Raw genomic sequence first — 17,107 nt, 5'->3', positions numbered from 1 at the left:
AATGGAATATTTTGAAATGATTTAATTTTGTACTTAATCAAGTTATCAACGGTCAACTGTAACAGTTATGCCTATCGAAAACTAGGCTACCGCCAAAGTAAATCTAGCCCGCTTACCTCGTCAGTTTGTCATTTCCTAAATGCTCCCTGTGTAACGCAAGGCAAACCATCAATAAAACTTTTGGTCCTGAATTTCGTAGGGACTGCGTCCTTCTTCAACCTAGCTTTTGGATGTTCATATCCCATGTGTGCAAGGCGAAATGGGTCTCTTTCATGGGCATCCGCGTCGAAATGGTCGGAACATAACACAGCATACTTGCTTGGCTTTCAGTTTTTCTCCCCGCGTTGGCACCTGTGTTAAAAACACATAAAGAAACTCTCTTTTCTTCTCTTTTCAGAAATGGTCAAGCAGATCAAGTGAAATACAAGGAGTTCTTGTCAAGGTGTTACACTGATATCAAAGCTGTCAACCTTGCTGGACATACTGAACCTAGACAGTGAGTACAAATGATATTTGATACTGAGCAATGGTTTCAGCCTGATTGCAAGATGAACAAACCTTGTCATAGTGCTTTTTTTTACCGAGTCTTAGGTGTGAGATGGCCATTTCAGTTTTCCTTTCATTTGAGTATGAGTTTGGTTTTTGTTGGATCTTGGGTTGAATTTTGTATAGCCATCTAGCGATCTTGATTGCGTTTGTTACATTGGGCTTGCACTCTTTGGGCTACAGAGGCTTTGATTTTGATTTTTATCTCTAGTTTACTATAGGGAATAGGCTGTATATCCGCTTTGTCTAGAGCTAGCTTCTCCAGTGTGTCTCTTTTCATTTCCATGAATATCTATGTGAGAGGGGATCCAACACAGCTCCACCTGTTGCCCTTGGTCCGTTAGTTTTGTATATTCGTATAGAATATTGTTGATTGTGTTTGGCCTGGAGTTTGAGTTTCTGCCACTGATGGCTTGAAGTGCACTTAACGAGTATGATAGGACGACTGCCTTTGCTTCTGGAAGTTCTGGAGTGCACGATGAATTGACTCCAATTCAAGCTGGAGCTGTGCACTTACAAAAAAAAAACCCAGGAAAGATGTATCCGAGACCGTCCCGATGCATCTTTTGTGGGATTTTAGCCAATTTTATGGTCTCAGCTAGCCGAGACTTTGCGGAGACCCATCAAAGACTATTCTGGGGAATAATCAAGTACTTCCCCACAAAGGCATTAACCTACCGAAGACGTTTCTAGTGCATCTCCACTAGCAGGGGATGTCTTAGGAGATCTCTTAAGATGTCTCGGATACGTCTTCGCTAGCGAAGACCTTCAAAACAACTTTGCAAAGACTATTCAGAGACTTCCTCAGAAGGGCCATAAAGTAGCTGAAGGTTTGCAAAGATGTATCAGTGCATCCTCGCTAGCGAAGACCCCACAAAGACTTTGTGAGGACTATTCGGAGACTTCCTCATAAGGCAATAAAATAGCTGACTGTTTGCAAGGATGTATTGAGTGCATTCTCACTAACAAAGACCCCACAAAAACATTTGTGGGGACTTTTCGGAGACTTCTTTACAAACAAACAAAATTGAAAAGATACTGTGGAGTCTTCTTTGCTTGTGGAAATCTTCGAAAGAACTTTGCAAAGACTATTCAGAGACTTCCTCACAAGGCAACTTGATAACCTGTTTGCAATGATGATGTGAATGCATCCTCACTAGCCAAAACTATATGAAGACTTTTTTAAGTGTATATCTTTCAAAGACTTTCTTTCAATTGATACAGATCAATACATTGAGCTCTAGTCAGGATCTCAGAAAACTAGGTCCCTTGCTTGGAAGAGATGACATGATCATTATTATTTATTTTGAATTTTCTTTAAGGATAATACTAAAGCTCTTTATCTTATACATTCACATGCAATGAATTAGAAATCCTATATATGTCAGCAAGGACATTAATAATTAAATACCCAACTCAATTAATGCTTCGAGGTATATTTCTATTAAATACAGTTAAAACAAATGCAGGAATTATCAGTATGCAATAATCAGAAAAAAAAGAAATGTACAATATATTCATAAATTCCAATCAGAAAGTAAAGTGTCCGTGTGCCATATAACAGTCTCCTCAGAAAAAGGTATATAAGAAAAGGCAACATAAAGTAATATTACTTGTAGACATGGTGGCTGATTTGTGGCTCAAGATATACATGACAGGGATTGAAATTAAATTTATTTCAAGTTTGCCAATGGGCACAATTATGCCAAATTAAGTGTGCCATTACATTTTTAGGGGTGCCAGGAAATCCATGATTGGCTGTTTTAATGGTTATAATCATAATTCAAATACAAGACAAGTGACTGTCATAGTGTTTATTCAAGTTAAATTATACTTAGAATGAATGATCAATCAGAAAATTCAAACACATCACTCAAGTTACTCATTGCCTTTGTACATTAGTAAGTACTGCAATACCAGTTATAATAGTCTCAGGATTTATGAGCTTCTGTTCACAACTGGTATATTTTAATTGTAGCTGTTCTGTGTCTATTTGGTGTGGCCCCTCTTCATCCCCCCCAATGAAAGTTATGAATATCACATTATTTAAATGATGCATTTACAACTAAATTAAGTGTGTTGTAAATAAAAATAATCCAAGCTAACACATTCATAACGTCCAGATTGAGGACAGAGGAAACAAAAATTTGACGATTTTCAGAACTTGGATCTACCAAAGAGGTATATATACGTCCGTGGATCTACCTATTTATTGTTGTTGATGTTTTTCATATTTATTGTTTGTGCAGAAACAACAAAACAAGAAGTAAAATACACGATTTATTATAAAACTTGGCACAAATTGGGAGCTGGCTCGGTTGTTGCTTATGAATGATATAAGTTTTGTAAGATTGGTTGCAGGGGCAAGCCGGCCTGGACAACCGTGAGGAAGCAGCTGATTGTAGGGGCAAGCCGGCCTGACAAAGAGCTGTGTGTGTGCAGGGGCAGTAGCCGGCCTGCGAAGAGGGATATGAATTATGATTGGAATGTGAAAATGAATTGGGGGAGATTATGAAATAAAATGCCAAAGAGTAAAGAATGAGGTATGAATGTTAAGCAACAGCCGGCACAACTCCGAGGAGGTAGCATGGGGTGGCCGGAGGGCCGAGAAAATTGGTGAAACATGGCGGACGAAGAACTGAGAAGGAACATAGAATACGCATGCGCAACATGTCGGAAATACTAAAGACCGTGATGCACCATGAATTAATATTTAAGAAATGGTGCCTGCGAATTATTAATAGAAATGTACAAGATATAGATGCTGAGATTACATATTAATATAAGAAAAAGATAATAGTTGATGGAATACGTAAGTATATTTAGGATTACGATAAAATTGTGAAGGTACATTATGTAGCTGTGAGACAACGGAAGTAAACAGCGTATAAAAAATAGACGGGATGTGAGGTAAACCGTGCTTGGATCTAACATAGAAAATGTTAAAGTAATTATGCATTGATGGATTAATTTAGGAATAAGGCAAGTGAGTAAAAGGGAATTAAAGAAATATTTAGTGGAATAATATTACGTAATGAAGGGAATAGCTGATAAAATTGAAAGAGTAGGCAGGGAGGTAGTGGTACTTATTTCTGCACAAACAAAAATATTAAATTTACATTTTGTGCAGAAACAACAAAACAAGAAGTAAAATACACGATTTATTATAAAACTTGGCACAAATTGGGAGCTGGCTCGGTTGTTGCTTATGAATGATATAAGTTTTGTAAGATTGGTTGCAGGGGCAAGCCGGCCTGGACAACCGTGAGGAAGCAGCTGATTGTAGGGGCAAGCCGGCCTGACAAAGAGCTGTGTGTGTGCAGGGGCAGTAGCCGGCCTGCGAAGAGGGATATGAATTATGATTGGAATGTGAAAATGAATTGGGGGAGATAATGAAATAAAATGCCCAAAGCGAGGTAACAACCGAGAGCCCCCAATGAATATAAGGTGAAAAGTAGAATAAAGATATACATGAAATGGTGGTTTAGGACCATTGATACAACGATAATACTGAAGTAAACTAAACTAATGATTGTCACTGCGACACACGAAAGCCAGGTGTAGCTGAGAGTCTAGGGAAGTGTCCCTGTCGTAGTGTCAAGATCTAGCCATGGATAATTGAGCTCGTCGGATGTCATCTTCAGGGGTACGGATATACCTTGTGAAGCAGTCTGAAGACCATCGACCTAAGGTCTTGATCATGTGATCCTGAATATTGACGTGGGCTGCTGTAGTGGCAGCTCCTATTCTAAAAGAATGGCCTGAGTACAACGAGGGGTTCAGGCCGATTCTGCACAGCACTATGTTAAGCCAGGACAGGAAAGCAGATCTAGCCACAGGAAGACCACCTCTATCGGTAAACATTGCATCACAAGGCTTCGCACCACACTGAAGCCGCACAAACATAAGTAACCTCATACTTGAGAAAGGGCAGCATGATCCTGAAGTAGCGAATACATTCACCGTGACTCCTTGGCGAAACGGGTCTGTTTTAGAGGTTTTAAGGTTAACGGAGCACTTATCTTGACTAGGGTGAAGAACTACATCTTTAATACACACATTGACTTCTGGGTCGAAAGACTTTGCACAGGTGAACTCCCCACACCGCAGGAAGCCAAAAAATGCTAGAGAACACATAGCTTCCATGACAAGGTCGTCATGGGCACCAAACACTCTGTTCCTTAATGCCGCAACAATGCATGTCAAGATGTTGTAGGTGATAGGTAGACGTTTCTTAGTGCTTGAAATATGCAGCTTCTTGTATCCTCGAAGTAAGGTCTGTAATCTACTCATACTAGGTGCGGTAGGGTGATCAAGGCAGGTATCAATACCTGCTCGAAGGTAGACGAAACGGATACCTGCTAGATAGTTCTTGACTGTAGCACATTGGAGATGCAGGACGCTGAAGCAGTAGGCAATGAAATACTGTAGCAGTATCTCGCTTATAACTGGCAGCTGGTGATGGTTGCGTAGAGGATGGCACAGTTGATATCTGATGAGGAAGTTAAGGTAGCTCTGATAACCAGTAGAGTAGGTAGTCACGGTGTGCGGGGCGAGGGAAGCTGTCCACATGTTGACTAACTGCTGGTTCAGTACCATGTTACGGCTGAGCTGTCTGGGCACGGCGTGGCGCTGGCGGCTGCATGAGGGGCTAGCTGGCGGAACCTGTGGAACTGGAAGCGTGAGAGAGCATCAGCAAGTTCATTATGCACTCCCTGTACATGCTTGGCTAAGATGACATAGTTATGAGTGGCGGATAACCAAGTGAGTTTACGCATTAATGCCATGACGTGCTTACAACGAGCTCTGCCTTTCTTAATGATATGAACGACAGCGAGATTGTCACAACGAAACAAGATCTTTCGTCTAAACCAATGTTTTCCCCACACAAAAGCTGCTACCCCAATGGCATAGAGTTCCAAGAACGCGGTACTCTTCATCAGAGTAGAGTTTGATCTGATCTCTGGGGGCCAAGTATCGGCAAACCACTCTCCTTTGAAAAAACCACCAAAGCCTGTAGATGTAGCTGCGTCAGTGAATAGTTCGATGTCGTAGGAATCCGTGATTCGGGTATCATGGAAAAAGGACACTCCGTTCCATTGAAGAAGAAACTCTCTCCACATGCACAGATCTACTCGGCATTCCTTGGACAACGAAACGTGGTGATGTAGTTTGCTGACTGTCGTGGATAAGCTGATTAGATAAGAGACAAAAGCTCTACCGGGTGGTATCACTCTGCCTGCGTAATTGAGGTGGCCAAGCAGGGAGAGTAGCTCCCGCTTCGTACACTTTTTCTTGTGCATGAAGGTTTCAATGACGCTGATAATCCGCAGCACTTTGTTTTGGGGTAGATGAGCAGACATAGTAGTGGAATCCAATATAATGCCTAGATACTCTAATCTTGTTGTAGGACCCACAGTCTTCTTGGCTGATAGAGGAATGTTGAGCAGCTGGAAAACATAACGTAGGTCTGTCATGGTTTTATCCGCTGGGTAGTTGGCAGAATCAACTGTCAAAAAATCGTCCAGGAGGTGGAGAATATTCTGAACATGGTAATTGTGTTGGAGACTCCAGCAGAGGGCTTGAGACAGGTTGTCGAAAATTTTGGGGCTTGACCTGCATCCGAAAGCCAAACGTTTGTAAAAATAGTAACTACCGCGCCATTTGAATCCGAAGTAAGGCCAAAAGTCTTTCTGAATAGGGACCTGTTTAAAAGCGTCTCTAATATCGGCCTTACACATGAGCGCATTTGGTCCTAATTGCATAATAATACGGATAGCATTGTCTATAGTCACATAAGATAGAGAACATGTGTCCTTGTCAATTAATTCATTGATGCTATGATTGCTGTCGTTGTGTGGAGCGGACAAATCGAGAATCAAACGCTGTTTGCCAGAGTATTTCCCCACTGCCAGACCGAGTGGATTAATACGACAAACTTTGAAGGGAGGTAGGTGAAAAGGTCCACATACATACTCGTTATCAGTCTCTATCTGAACTGCTGTATCCACGGCTTGTGGATTTCTCCTGGCAGTAAGATTATTCGCACATTCTAAAGTCACAGTTGGTGCTGCAGTAATCATGGGATTGAATCCGAATGTAAATCCTTGAATAACGTAGTTTGCGAAATCACGATCTGGATGTGCTTGGAGTTCATGTGTTAGGACACTAACATTCACTGGAGGGCTATCCACTAAGTCTTGTCATTGATCAGATTTGCGTTTATTCTGCCGGCAGACGGATTTACCGTGAGAGGTAGCTTGGCAGGTCAGGCAAGTATGTGCAAAATTACACCGTTCCCTGGAGCACCCGAGTTCATTGAAGTTATTGCATACTTCCCTGTTAGCATGGAACACGCGTGTGCGACCTTTCGAATCTTGTTCTCTGCTGGTTCGGGACTGATAGTGGATTCGATCGCCAGGGAACTTGACTGGCTTGAAGGAGAAGGGAGCATTAGGACATTCTGCTTTTATGTGATCTATGCTGTCACACCCGGAACACACTTTCCTCTTCAAATGGGCACAACAGGCATTAAAAATGTTAGTATCAGGTTTTGACCAATCTATTGGTTTTCCAATAGCTGCATAAGCTGCCACTCTCATGGCGAATCGCTTGTGGTACTCATAGTATCCGTCTGCTTCGTATTGGGCCGCGAGGTCTAACACATATTCCTCGTGAGATTCCATTTGTGCTTTCTTTTGAACATCTTGGCCACAGTAGATGTTTCGATACGTTCGGAATGCTTTAGTGAATTCCCGATGAGACAAGGGTCTAGTCAGTTTAGGAGCTGTTTCTCCCTTACCGTCCCCGAAGTCGTGAACAGTGGTCAAGAGCAATGCCAGATTGACATATTTACCTGCCCGGATCTTTGTCACAAGTTGCTCAGGGACCAGATCAATTGGTGGGAGGGAATCTGATGCCACCGTTGCCGTAGTGTGTCCAACCTGAGGAAATAGATGTGGTCCTGGAAAAGTTGTATCTTGGGAACGTTGGTAGATGCCAATCTGAGACAAATCTTGACATGCAGGCGACGTCGCTGGAGGACCCTGGGCCGTGCGAGTTGGAGAGGCTATGTTGCCTGAAGCCTGTTGTAGTGCTGGAGATGACCGATTCTGTGCCAAGGTGTAGACAAGGCCTGTTAGTTCCTTCAACTGATTTTGGAGGGACGTGATGGTAGGTCCATTGCTAACATGACGATCCATGTCTAAATTAGCCTGGGAGGCAACCAGGTCTGGGTCTGCTAATGGGTTGTCTGGTGCCCTACTAACAGTGGCAGCAGGTGTGGGCCGTGACCTCCCAGTAGTCGACCGCGTTGGAGATTCGCTGGATTCAACTGTATTCTTGTGGGGATTCTCAGTGTATAGTTGCAACAGCATCTTCCGTCCCCAAGCTTTTGGAAGTTTGAACCCCATGTCTTCTAGACGTTGACGCAAGCCTTCGGTTGTAAGGTAAGGGATCTGTCTTCTAGCCTGACGTGACCGTGAGGCGCTAGTCGATGTTTCTGTTTCGTCCGTTTCTGACAATGTACGTCGCCGTGTGCTAACTCGTGCGGGTCGCCGATTAGCCATTATGGATATGTGACTGTAACCGGGCACGTACGATGCGGTTTGGGACTAATAGATGAAATTTACGTGCGCAATTGCCCGAGAAAATTGGTGAAACATGGCGGACGAAGAACTGAGAAGGAACATAGAATACGCATGCGCAACATGTCGGAAATACTAAAGACCGTGATGCACCATGAATTAATATTTAAGAAATGGTGCCTGCGAATTATTAATAGAAATGTACAAGATATAGATGCTGAGATTACATATTAATATAAGAAAAAGATAATAGTTGATGGAATACGTAAGTATATTTAGGATTACAATAAAATTGTGAAGGTACATTATGTAGCTGTGAGACAACGGAAGTAAACAGCGTATAAAAAATAGACGGGATGTGAGGTAAACCGTGCTTGGATCTAACATAGAAAATGTTAAAGTAATTATGCATTGATGGATTAATTTAGGAATAAGGCAAGTGAGTAAAAGGGAATTAAAGAAATATTTAGTGGAATAATATTACGTAATGAAGGGAATAGCTGATAAAATTGAAAGAGTAGGCAGGGAGGTAGTGGTACTTATTTCTGCACAAACAAAAATATTAAATTTACATTTTACGTAGATCTAGACTCTTATCGGAAAATTATTTTCAAAAGAATTATTAATAATATCTGTCATCATTTTCCCGATGACAGTGGCTGTCCACTCTGTAGCATGAAGAAATATCTCCGTTTTCGAAGCTTCGCATGAATAACACGTACCATGTGACACACCATTATCTTCAACGCTTATTTTGTCATCTACACGACAGTCAACTCGCCTTGAGTATTTACATTACTATAACATGCTATTTTATTGGTTTCTGGTGACGCTTTCTTGCCGAAATCTGCTATAAGATTTGTGATTGGTCAAATTGAGCACGTGACCTAATACAACCAATTACAGCAACGGTACTCGTGTATATCAGACTTTGACGAAAGTTTTTTGTTAAATCGTGTTGTTCTGAACGTTTTAACCAGAAAATCACGGTCTATATTAAAAATATGAAACTTCGTGGATGTATCGTGCCAGGTTACGAGCTGAGACAAAGATTTTTCTTGCATATATTTGGCATTAAACATTGTGGAGAAATCGAGGCGATAAAACTATTAAAAGCCGCGATGCCATTTGACTCACATCGCACGAAAAGATGGAAATGATAACTTATATCTAAGTTTGACAACTTGTATCGCATCATCTAACTCTATCACAGTAAATGGTATATTGTATACCAGATGCTTGCTTTGTGGCTGTTTTGATATCTTAAGCATATGCATTTTTTCCTGTTTGAATTCATTGCTGCAATTTGTGTTGCTGCTGACAGATGAGAAGTGCTCGGCTAGAATGTTGGCCTTTTCTTTGACTGTATGGGCGTTGGCTAACTTGGGAATTTTTGTGGGTTTACGCTTACCCCTGATTGCGTGTATTTTTCTCCAGACTGTTTTAGCATTTGTTTTCTCATTAAGGGATTTGCAGAAGGTCTGCCATGACTCTTTGTTAGAATCGTCTATGAGATGTCTTACTTTTGTCCTGGCTGCTCGGACTTGGGTGAAGGCTGATTTATCCCTTTTTGACCTATTTAGGGTTTTCTTTATCACTCTCCTAGCTTTTGCTATTTCCCTGTTCCACCATGATACCGTAGTTTTGCCAGTTTTGTGGTCTTTTTTTTAAATTGATTTTTCAGCTGCCGCAATAATTACTGAGGTGAGATTTTGGCAAAAAAGATCAGGATTATCCATGGCAATTTCTGAAGATTGAATGACATGCATTCCTTCCTGAATTTCGGCCAGTCAACCTTTGCATAGTCCCATGTGGGCTGAGGATTGGTCTGTTCCTCTAATTGTGGTGGGGTACATATGTAGGTGAGTATAGGAACGTGATCGCTTCCCCAATTGTCATCATGGACCTGCCATTGGCAATGTGTGGCGAGGTTGTTGGTGGCAATTGTTAGATCAATTGAGCTCCACGTTTGTGGACTTGGTCCTGACATGTGTGATTGCTGTTGTTCAGAGTTATTAGAAGTTTGAGAATCAGGAGGCATGGGGTTTGATATGGGAGCTTGGGTCTTTTTCCCCTTGCATTTACAGTGCCTTTGTGCCTGTGAGCAGACGGATCAGTCCTCACTGATTCGATTGTTTGCTCAGTGCTCACAGATTCAATTGTTTGCTCAGTAGTGTCATCAGTAGAAGCTTGTTTTTTTTTCGACCTCAGTGGGTTGAATAGATTTGGATTCGGATTGCTGAAAAGGTATTTTATTTAAGCGTTTGCTTATGAGTAAGCGTTTAAGGGCATTAGTAGTATAGGTAATGATGGCTCTGGCTCACTTCCGCTGGTAGAGCCAGATTCATATACCTATACCACCACTACAGGGGGAATTTTCTATGTCAAAATGATGATGCGATTCAACAATCGTCATGAGATTAAACTAAATTGTAATGAAAATATTCTCTATTATTTTTACTCATACGTATACCATTATTTTTAACGATGTGATGTTCAACATTTTTACTAAGTTCTTCGTTCATTTTACTAGGAGACCAGACTATATACTCTTCTTGGTAATTGGAAAGAAACAATTGATGACCATATTTGTTTGGTTTGATATCACTGATATAATATATACCTTGTGGTAATTCTCTCCATTTGATAATTTTTTCCCTGAGCATAAATGCTTCGATAGCTTTTTCGAGTTCTTCCTTTGTTGGTTTGTAATTCTCCATTATTATAAATTTATGTAAGCATTCGTTTAAATAAATGTATGATTTTATATACGGTGCGATCTAATGGTAGGAAGCAATCTATTTTTAATCTCCAACAAGTTCTTTGGTTTTGGCACAGAATATTTGACGCGCTTTTTTTTCTCATCTTCGCTAATACCACTGGGTGGAGAATTAGATCGAATCTCCTGCTTCATTGCGTTGTAATTTGTGAGTTCTGACAAAACTAAACAAAACTCCTCGGATATCTTACAATCAGCCATTGCTGTTGAAATATGATCCTCAGTGCTGTTGAACTTTGCTTCGGCGAGTATCCAAATATTATCGTGTTTTAATGCTTTCTTTTGCAACTTACGAGAAATAAATTTTATCGCTATTCCTGCCAGTCCAGAGACTCCGGCCGCTATTTCCATGCCAAGTTCGATAGGCGTGGCGATTATAGTTGATAATAAACCAACACCGGCTACACCGAGTCCCATGCTAGCTGTTACAAGCGCGGTGTCAACTCTGTCGAGAGCATTCACAGCTCTGCGATACTTTTTATACAATCCAAGTCTCAACTCCCTCTCCTTCTCTATTTGATGTTTTATGTCGCTTATTTGATGTATTTGAAATCCATTAACGGTATCCATCTTTTCAGATGCTTCATCGAGTGCTGGATATAAACTCATAGTGTATATTATTATATCATATAATAGTCTTTAATTGGTCTTGCTTAAATGTTTTGAGAGTATACATCAACCTTATTAAATGTATATTATATGGCATGAATATCTAAGTAAGAGAAATGCTGTCACCTTTAATAATTTGGACCCCCTCAAGGGTTGCAATGGGTGATACTCCCATATAAATAATACTGCAACGTTGACGTTGGTGGTTCTTGAGCTATTTAAATGATAGACCTGGTAATATTTCGAAGGCATCTTCCGGTGCATTTCCAAACAAGACTTCAATAATAAGTGTAGAAAGATCGCACTCAAGTTATCTTTAATATCATTGAATTCAGTAACCAAATTTAAACTAACATTTTTTTATGCCGGACGACTAAATAACATATGACCTGGGTTTTCTGGCGGGGGTGAGACTAACACACTTTTTCGTTTTGATGTGATATAAGCCCCGAGTACGATCCCACTATTCATTATCTTGGTTAAATTATGTGCCTTACCCATCATCACATACAGTGGGGTAATGATGATATTCAATAGCAAGTCGATTTTTGCTTCGATCATAGTCCATTTATTATCATCATTGCGAGTAAGATTGTACGATTGAGTCTACTAACGTCAACATCGCTTAAATCTCCTAGATTACCTGTGAATGTAACTTCTTTCCGCTTGTATACATTATCTTGTAAGTGTAAAGCGTATAACTTGCCATCGGTACCGGATCTACCGAATCCTTCTGTGTCTCCGAGATCGGAAAGCGCAATTGTATTACATTGTTCAAGGGCCTGATGAATCAACCATTATTTATAATATGGAGTGTTACACTCAAGTATCCTTTATGTACAGGTTGATGTTTTACATCTAATACAGAAATTTTGAGGTCTGAAATAATACCACGCTTTAATTTTTTATATTGTAATGATGAGAAAGATTCCGTTCTACCGCTATTATATTTTTCATTCTTTGACTGGAATAGCTCTCAGCAGGGTAGAAGGACTTTCAAGTTGAATATTATCCGTTGTACTGATCTGATCAAGATGGATGCACAACTCTTTTTGGGAACTAAATCTAGTAATTCAACTCCATGCACTATATCGTTGGGTGGTATTTTCCCCGTACTGCCATCAAATCCAAGTGTTTCTGCTAAGATCTCGACAAGAAGTAAGTTCTCTTCTCCAGCGCTTAATTTCAGCATCCCATTCGACTCATTTTGTGTGAGACTAATTCCATTAGGCTTAAAAATTTCATCATTGAGTGAACATACGCTGTAATACCCATTAGGTATAACAATGCGAGTGTGATCAATACCAAAGTTACCTATCAAAAACCTATTATTATCTCTCGCAGCATTTATATTGACCATCCGAGTTATCGATAGTATGAAGCAGTTGAATAGACTGACCATTTGTTATTCCCGGGAGTGTGACATACATATTAAATATGCAATGATACTATATCATAACTTAAATATGAAATCAACTTACATTACTAATCAGTCGATTTTTAGTAAGTGCCTCTGGTGCTAATTTTTTTTGTTAAATTCCCTGATATTTTGAAAAATACAGGGTCACAGCAACTAGCGATAAAATGGTGCCTGATTGGTTTCACAATCCAATGCAATTTGGGCAGAACCAGTTAAACTTTGCCATATGGTGTGCCACAACAGGATGTGGTGTATCTCTTTATGCCCCCGGATTTGAACTAAATAAGTCTGTTTTATCATTTCACGTGTACTATCAGATTAGACGTATACTTAAAGAAATTTGTGCTCCATTACCGCTAGATCGAGCATGGAATTCCACAAATATTCCATACAATAGGTTTTCGTATGAGCATATTTGTCTGGAATTTGGTATTTCTACTAGTAAAGATTGGCATATTAAAGGACTTAACCATGGTCTAGGTGTTCCGTACAATGGACAAATAACTGTTAAAGAAGAAAGTGATAATTTAGTTGAAGAAATTCACCAAAAACCATTCAATCCATTTAGTTTGTTACAGACAAACAAACTTTATGTAAGAATTCATGATCTTTATTTAAAAACCCATAATTGGTATCACGACTGGGAACTTTCGAGTAACGATTGGAGAGGGGATATTATGAGTTTTAAGAGTGGTTTAGTTTATATTGTTACAAAATTTGTACAATTGAACGATACCGCAAACGCTTGGAATGAATTTCTATATGATAAAACAGAAAATAATTTTACTACCCCAGGAGTTGTAAGAGTTAATGAATCAATAAGAACTTATGTATGGGCAATTCTTGGTGCACAATGGCAAACACGAACGGGAATAATTGGTTCTGGGATGGCGCTCGATGCACAAAAACAGTTTGTCGCAAACGTGGAGGATGCTATTAATTCACCAGTTGATATACCATCTTCTATAAAGCGTTATCAAGATGAATTACAGTAAGCTCAATCCAAAGTAGACTACGTTTATGGGGCAGGACTATACATGTCTCCGAGTAATATGGAACTTAAGATCGGTCAAGTGATCGGTTATAATAATAAAATTGTTATTGCTACCGATCAACAAAAATCAGGTATAAATTCAGATATTAACACCGAATTAATAACGCAAACAAACACAGGCGAAATGGGAATAGTCAAGCCACAGATATCTACTGACGCTCCTGACGCACAACCACAAGTGCCACCACATATTGCGGCTAAAAATCAACAACATATTGATGAAAAAACAGCGCATATAGTAGGTGGAGTCGTGGCTGGTTTACTCATGATTTGGATAAATAGTTCTTAATGGGTTAAATAGTCTTTAGCGGATACGTACAACTGACCGGCAATTGCTACGATCAGTGCCCACAAGTTTTGACTAAGCCAAGTGGTGGTTTTAGCTAATAAATTCAAGAGCCAGGAAACAATACTCCCTTTTATACCTGGAAGTGCAGACACGGCTTTCCCAGAGAGCTTTCCCAGTGCTTCTCCTAATGCCTTTAAATGCTTTTTTATCCACTCTCTTACAGCATTTTATCTCTAGGGGGAGTGCCACCTCCTGTACCTCCACTACCGGTTAACGCGAGAGTCAAAGTCAAAATCCCAATGCAGTTAAAATACTGGCAATGGTTATTCCCTGTTCTCTGAACAATGTTTTAATTTTATGGGCCAGTGTAGTATCATCGTTGAGGACTTGATCGATAGTTTCTCGAATTCGACTGATTTGTGAACAAGGTGTCTTTCTATTACTGGAGGCAGCTTCAAGGCGGGCCCATCTTTCGTCTTCTAAGTTACGCAATCTTTCAGCAACGCGGCGTCTACTGTATTCATCGCCCGCCTGTTTAAGTTTTGTTTTCTCATAAGCTATATGCTTGTCGAGTTTGGATAGCTTGGCTATATATTTTTGATGAGTTCACCCCGCATTGTTTGCATTGCCTTGTCAAGGCCTCGTAATTCCCTACTACTGAACTCCGAGGATGGTACACTGGCCGTGGAATTATCGTAGTAGGTATCCAAGATTTCTCCGAGTCTGTCCGAGGTCGAAATTATCTATGTTACTGAGTTCAGCACGCACAGTCCGAAGAACCTTAGTAGTCTTCGTGGAAAGTTTTTCTCGTGAGTAGTCTACAAAACCTAATTCATTACGAACAGTGTTGATGCCATGTTTAGCGGCTATCGTAGACAAAGCTAGGAGCTTACGAGTACGAGAATTCATAAGATCAATATCCGGAGAGCCACTCAGTCGCAATATTCCTTTACTATCTATCGTAAACTTTGAAGAGCCACGACCTATTGGGCTAACATATTTTTTATCATCTTTTAAGGCATTGTAATAATCATTAATGGTTGAATGCAAAAGTTCATCATTAAGATTTGTAAAGCTGGTTTCATCAGTACTCTCTTCGATTGTACTAGTATCAGTTATGTTATCTAGATTAATATCATCCATTTTTATATTAAACATAAGGTTACATAATTTCAATATAACAAGGGGGCACGGGTGGCCCAGTCGTCTAAGGCGCCGTGATTCGCTGTGCAGAGTTGCGTCCCTTGGGCACGCCAGAAACCTATGATTGTGGGTTTGAATCCCGGTTCGCCCCAATTATATTTCTAGGTTTGTCAGCACCATACCCGTGCTCGTGGGTTTCACCGAAGTGGTAAACGTCTGAGACCTGCATCACTTCGGGCTTTCCTCCCAGATTAAGCTGACAAACTCACTCACTCACTCGCTCAATATAACAATGTCTTCGCAATACGGACGCAAGTTAAACCCACAACGTAGACTTCGGGATCCATTAGGGGTCAAAGCAATTCGTCAGTCTGTAACTATAACTAATAACCCGACTACCATCAATCAGAATCAAACGCCTTTGGTTCGCTTTCCTAATTTCGGCTCACACGATGTGTTAGTTCCGGGAACTGCACGACTATCATTTACAATTATAAACTGACTGGTGGGGGCTTCACCAGTAGATAGGTAGCTATTTGAAGCAATAGTAATTGTTACTAGTTTCGCGTGGCTTGCGCTCATCAGACTGATTGCTTAGGGGCGTGTGCGTCCTTAAATACCTAAATATACCGGCGACGTCGTTAATTCCATGATGTGTAAGCCTGTCATTGGTTATTATGACGGATAAGCGGTGTGTTATTGTAGTGACACGCCGTTAGTGGGTCGCCGGTAGTGTGGCGTAATGTGTAGTCGTCGGTTTTGGCGATTTACTGGTGCTCCCGCGAATAGTGGTCGCCGGTGGTTGTATATGGCTTTGTGACTGTTAGATGCATTTATAGACCGGTGGGTCGCTGGTTTAAGTATGGTTGTCGTACGGAATTGTTGTTTTGGTTGCCGGTGTTATAACCGGATATATTAAGGTGGCCTGGGTAGGTCGCCGGTGGCGGTAGTTAGTGGTCGCCGGTTTGTGAAAAGTGACTGGCGGCTCGCCGGTTTTTATCAGACGCCTATTTGGTTGTGAGGGTCGTTAGTAGAACACTGATTTGTTCTAAGTGACACAGTTATTTTTAGAAAAGCTATTTTAGGCAAGGATGCAAAATTGTATCCTTGGTGAACATAATTGATTTTAGTTGTTCGACATTGTATGTTGTAAGTGTCATACTGGTCATAAGGAAAACGAGAGAGTAATAAAAGGTGAAATAAACACGTTTTGTGTTTTTATTATTTGACAAAAGAGATAGAGGGGGTTTCCCCAATAAGACACTACAACAAAATAAATCCCGGGCAGACGCTTGCAAAAGAGAATCACTCTTAGCAACCAAACCTAAACCTGCTCCAATCAGGAAACAGGTGCTCATTAGCAATTACAATCCATTGAACATGGAGCTCAACAGGATCATCAGAAACCGGTGTCATTTACTCACCGGTTCTGACACTTACAAAAGTTGCTTCTCAATTCCCCATGTCTCGGCCTACAGAAGGAATCCTACTATCAAGGATTACCTAGTCAGGGCAGTATTAAACTACCCACCCACCAAACCGCAAATTAGCGGCAAGGTAGTCAACTTCGTAAATGAGAGTTGCAAAAGAGATGGATGCAAAATTTGCAATTCCTTAAGCAAAACGCATACGTTCCGCAGCTCGACATTAGGCAAAACATTCAAAACCCACAAGTTTGAAT

At 40.5% G+C, this 17,107-nt stretch overlaps 1 protein-coding gene across 1 annotated transcript in view; it reads left to right on the top strand.

Moving 5' to 3' along the window:
• The window catches only part of LOC139474145 (EF-hand calcium-binding domain-containing protein 6-like), a 538,680-nt gene that overhangs the window by 289,855 nt on the left and 231,718 nt on the right, over positions 1-17,107 (top strand). Inside the window, exon 6 of the mRNA XM_071257029.1 lies at positions 398-496. Within this exon, the coding sequence (XP_071113130.1) occupies positions 398-496 (99 nt within the window). The remainder of the gene's footprint in view (positions 1-397; positions 497-17,107) is intronic.

The sequence above is a fragment of the Haliotis cracherodii genome, unplaced genomic scaffold (genome assembly GCF_022045235.1).
Source record: "Haliotis cracherodii isolate W230 unplaced genomic scaffold, xgHalCrac1.p SCAF_3, whole genome shotgun sequence".
NCBI classification, from domain to species: Eukaryota; Metazoa; Mollusca; class Gastropoda; order Lepetellida; family Haliotidae; genus Haliotis; species Haliotis cracherodii.
The sequence above is the reverse complement of the archived record's forward strand: the minus strand, read 5'-3'. Positions and strand labels throughout refer to the sequence as shown.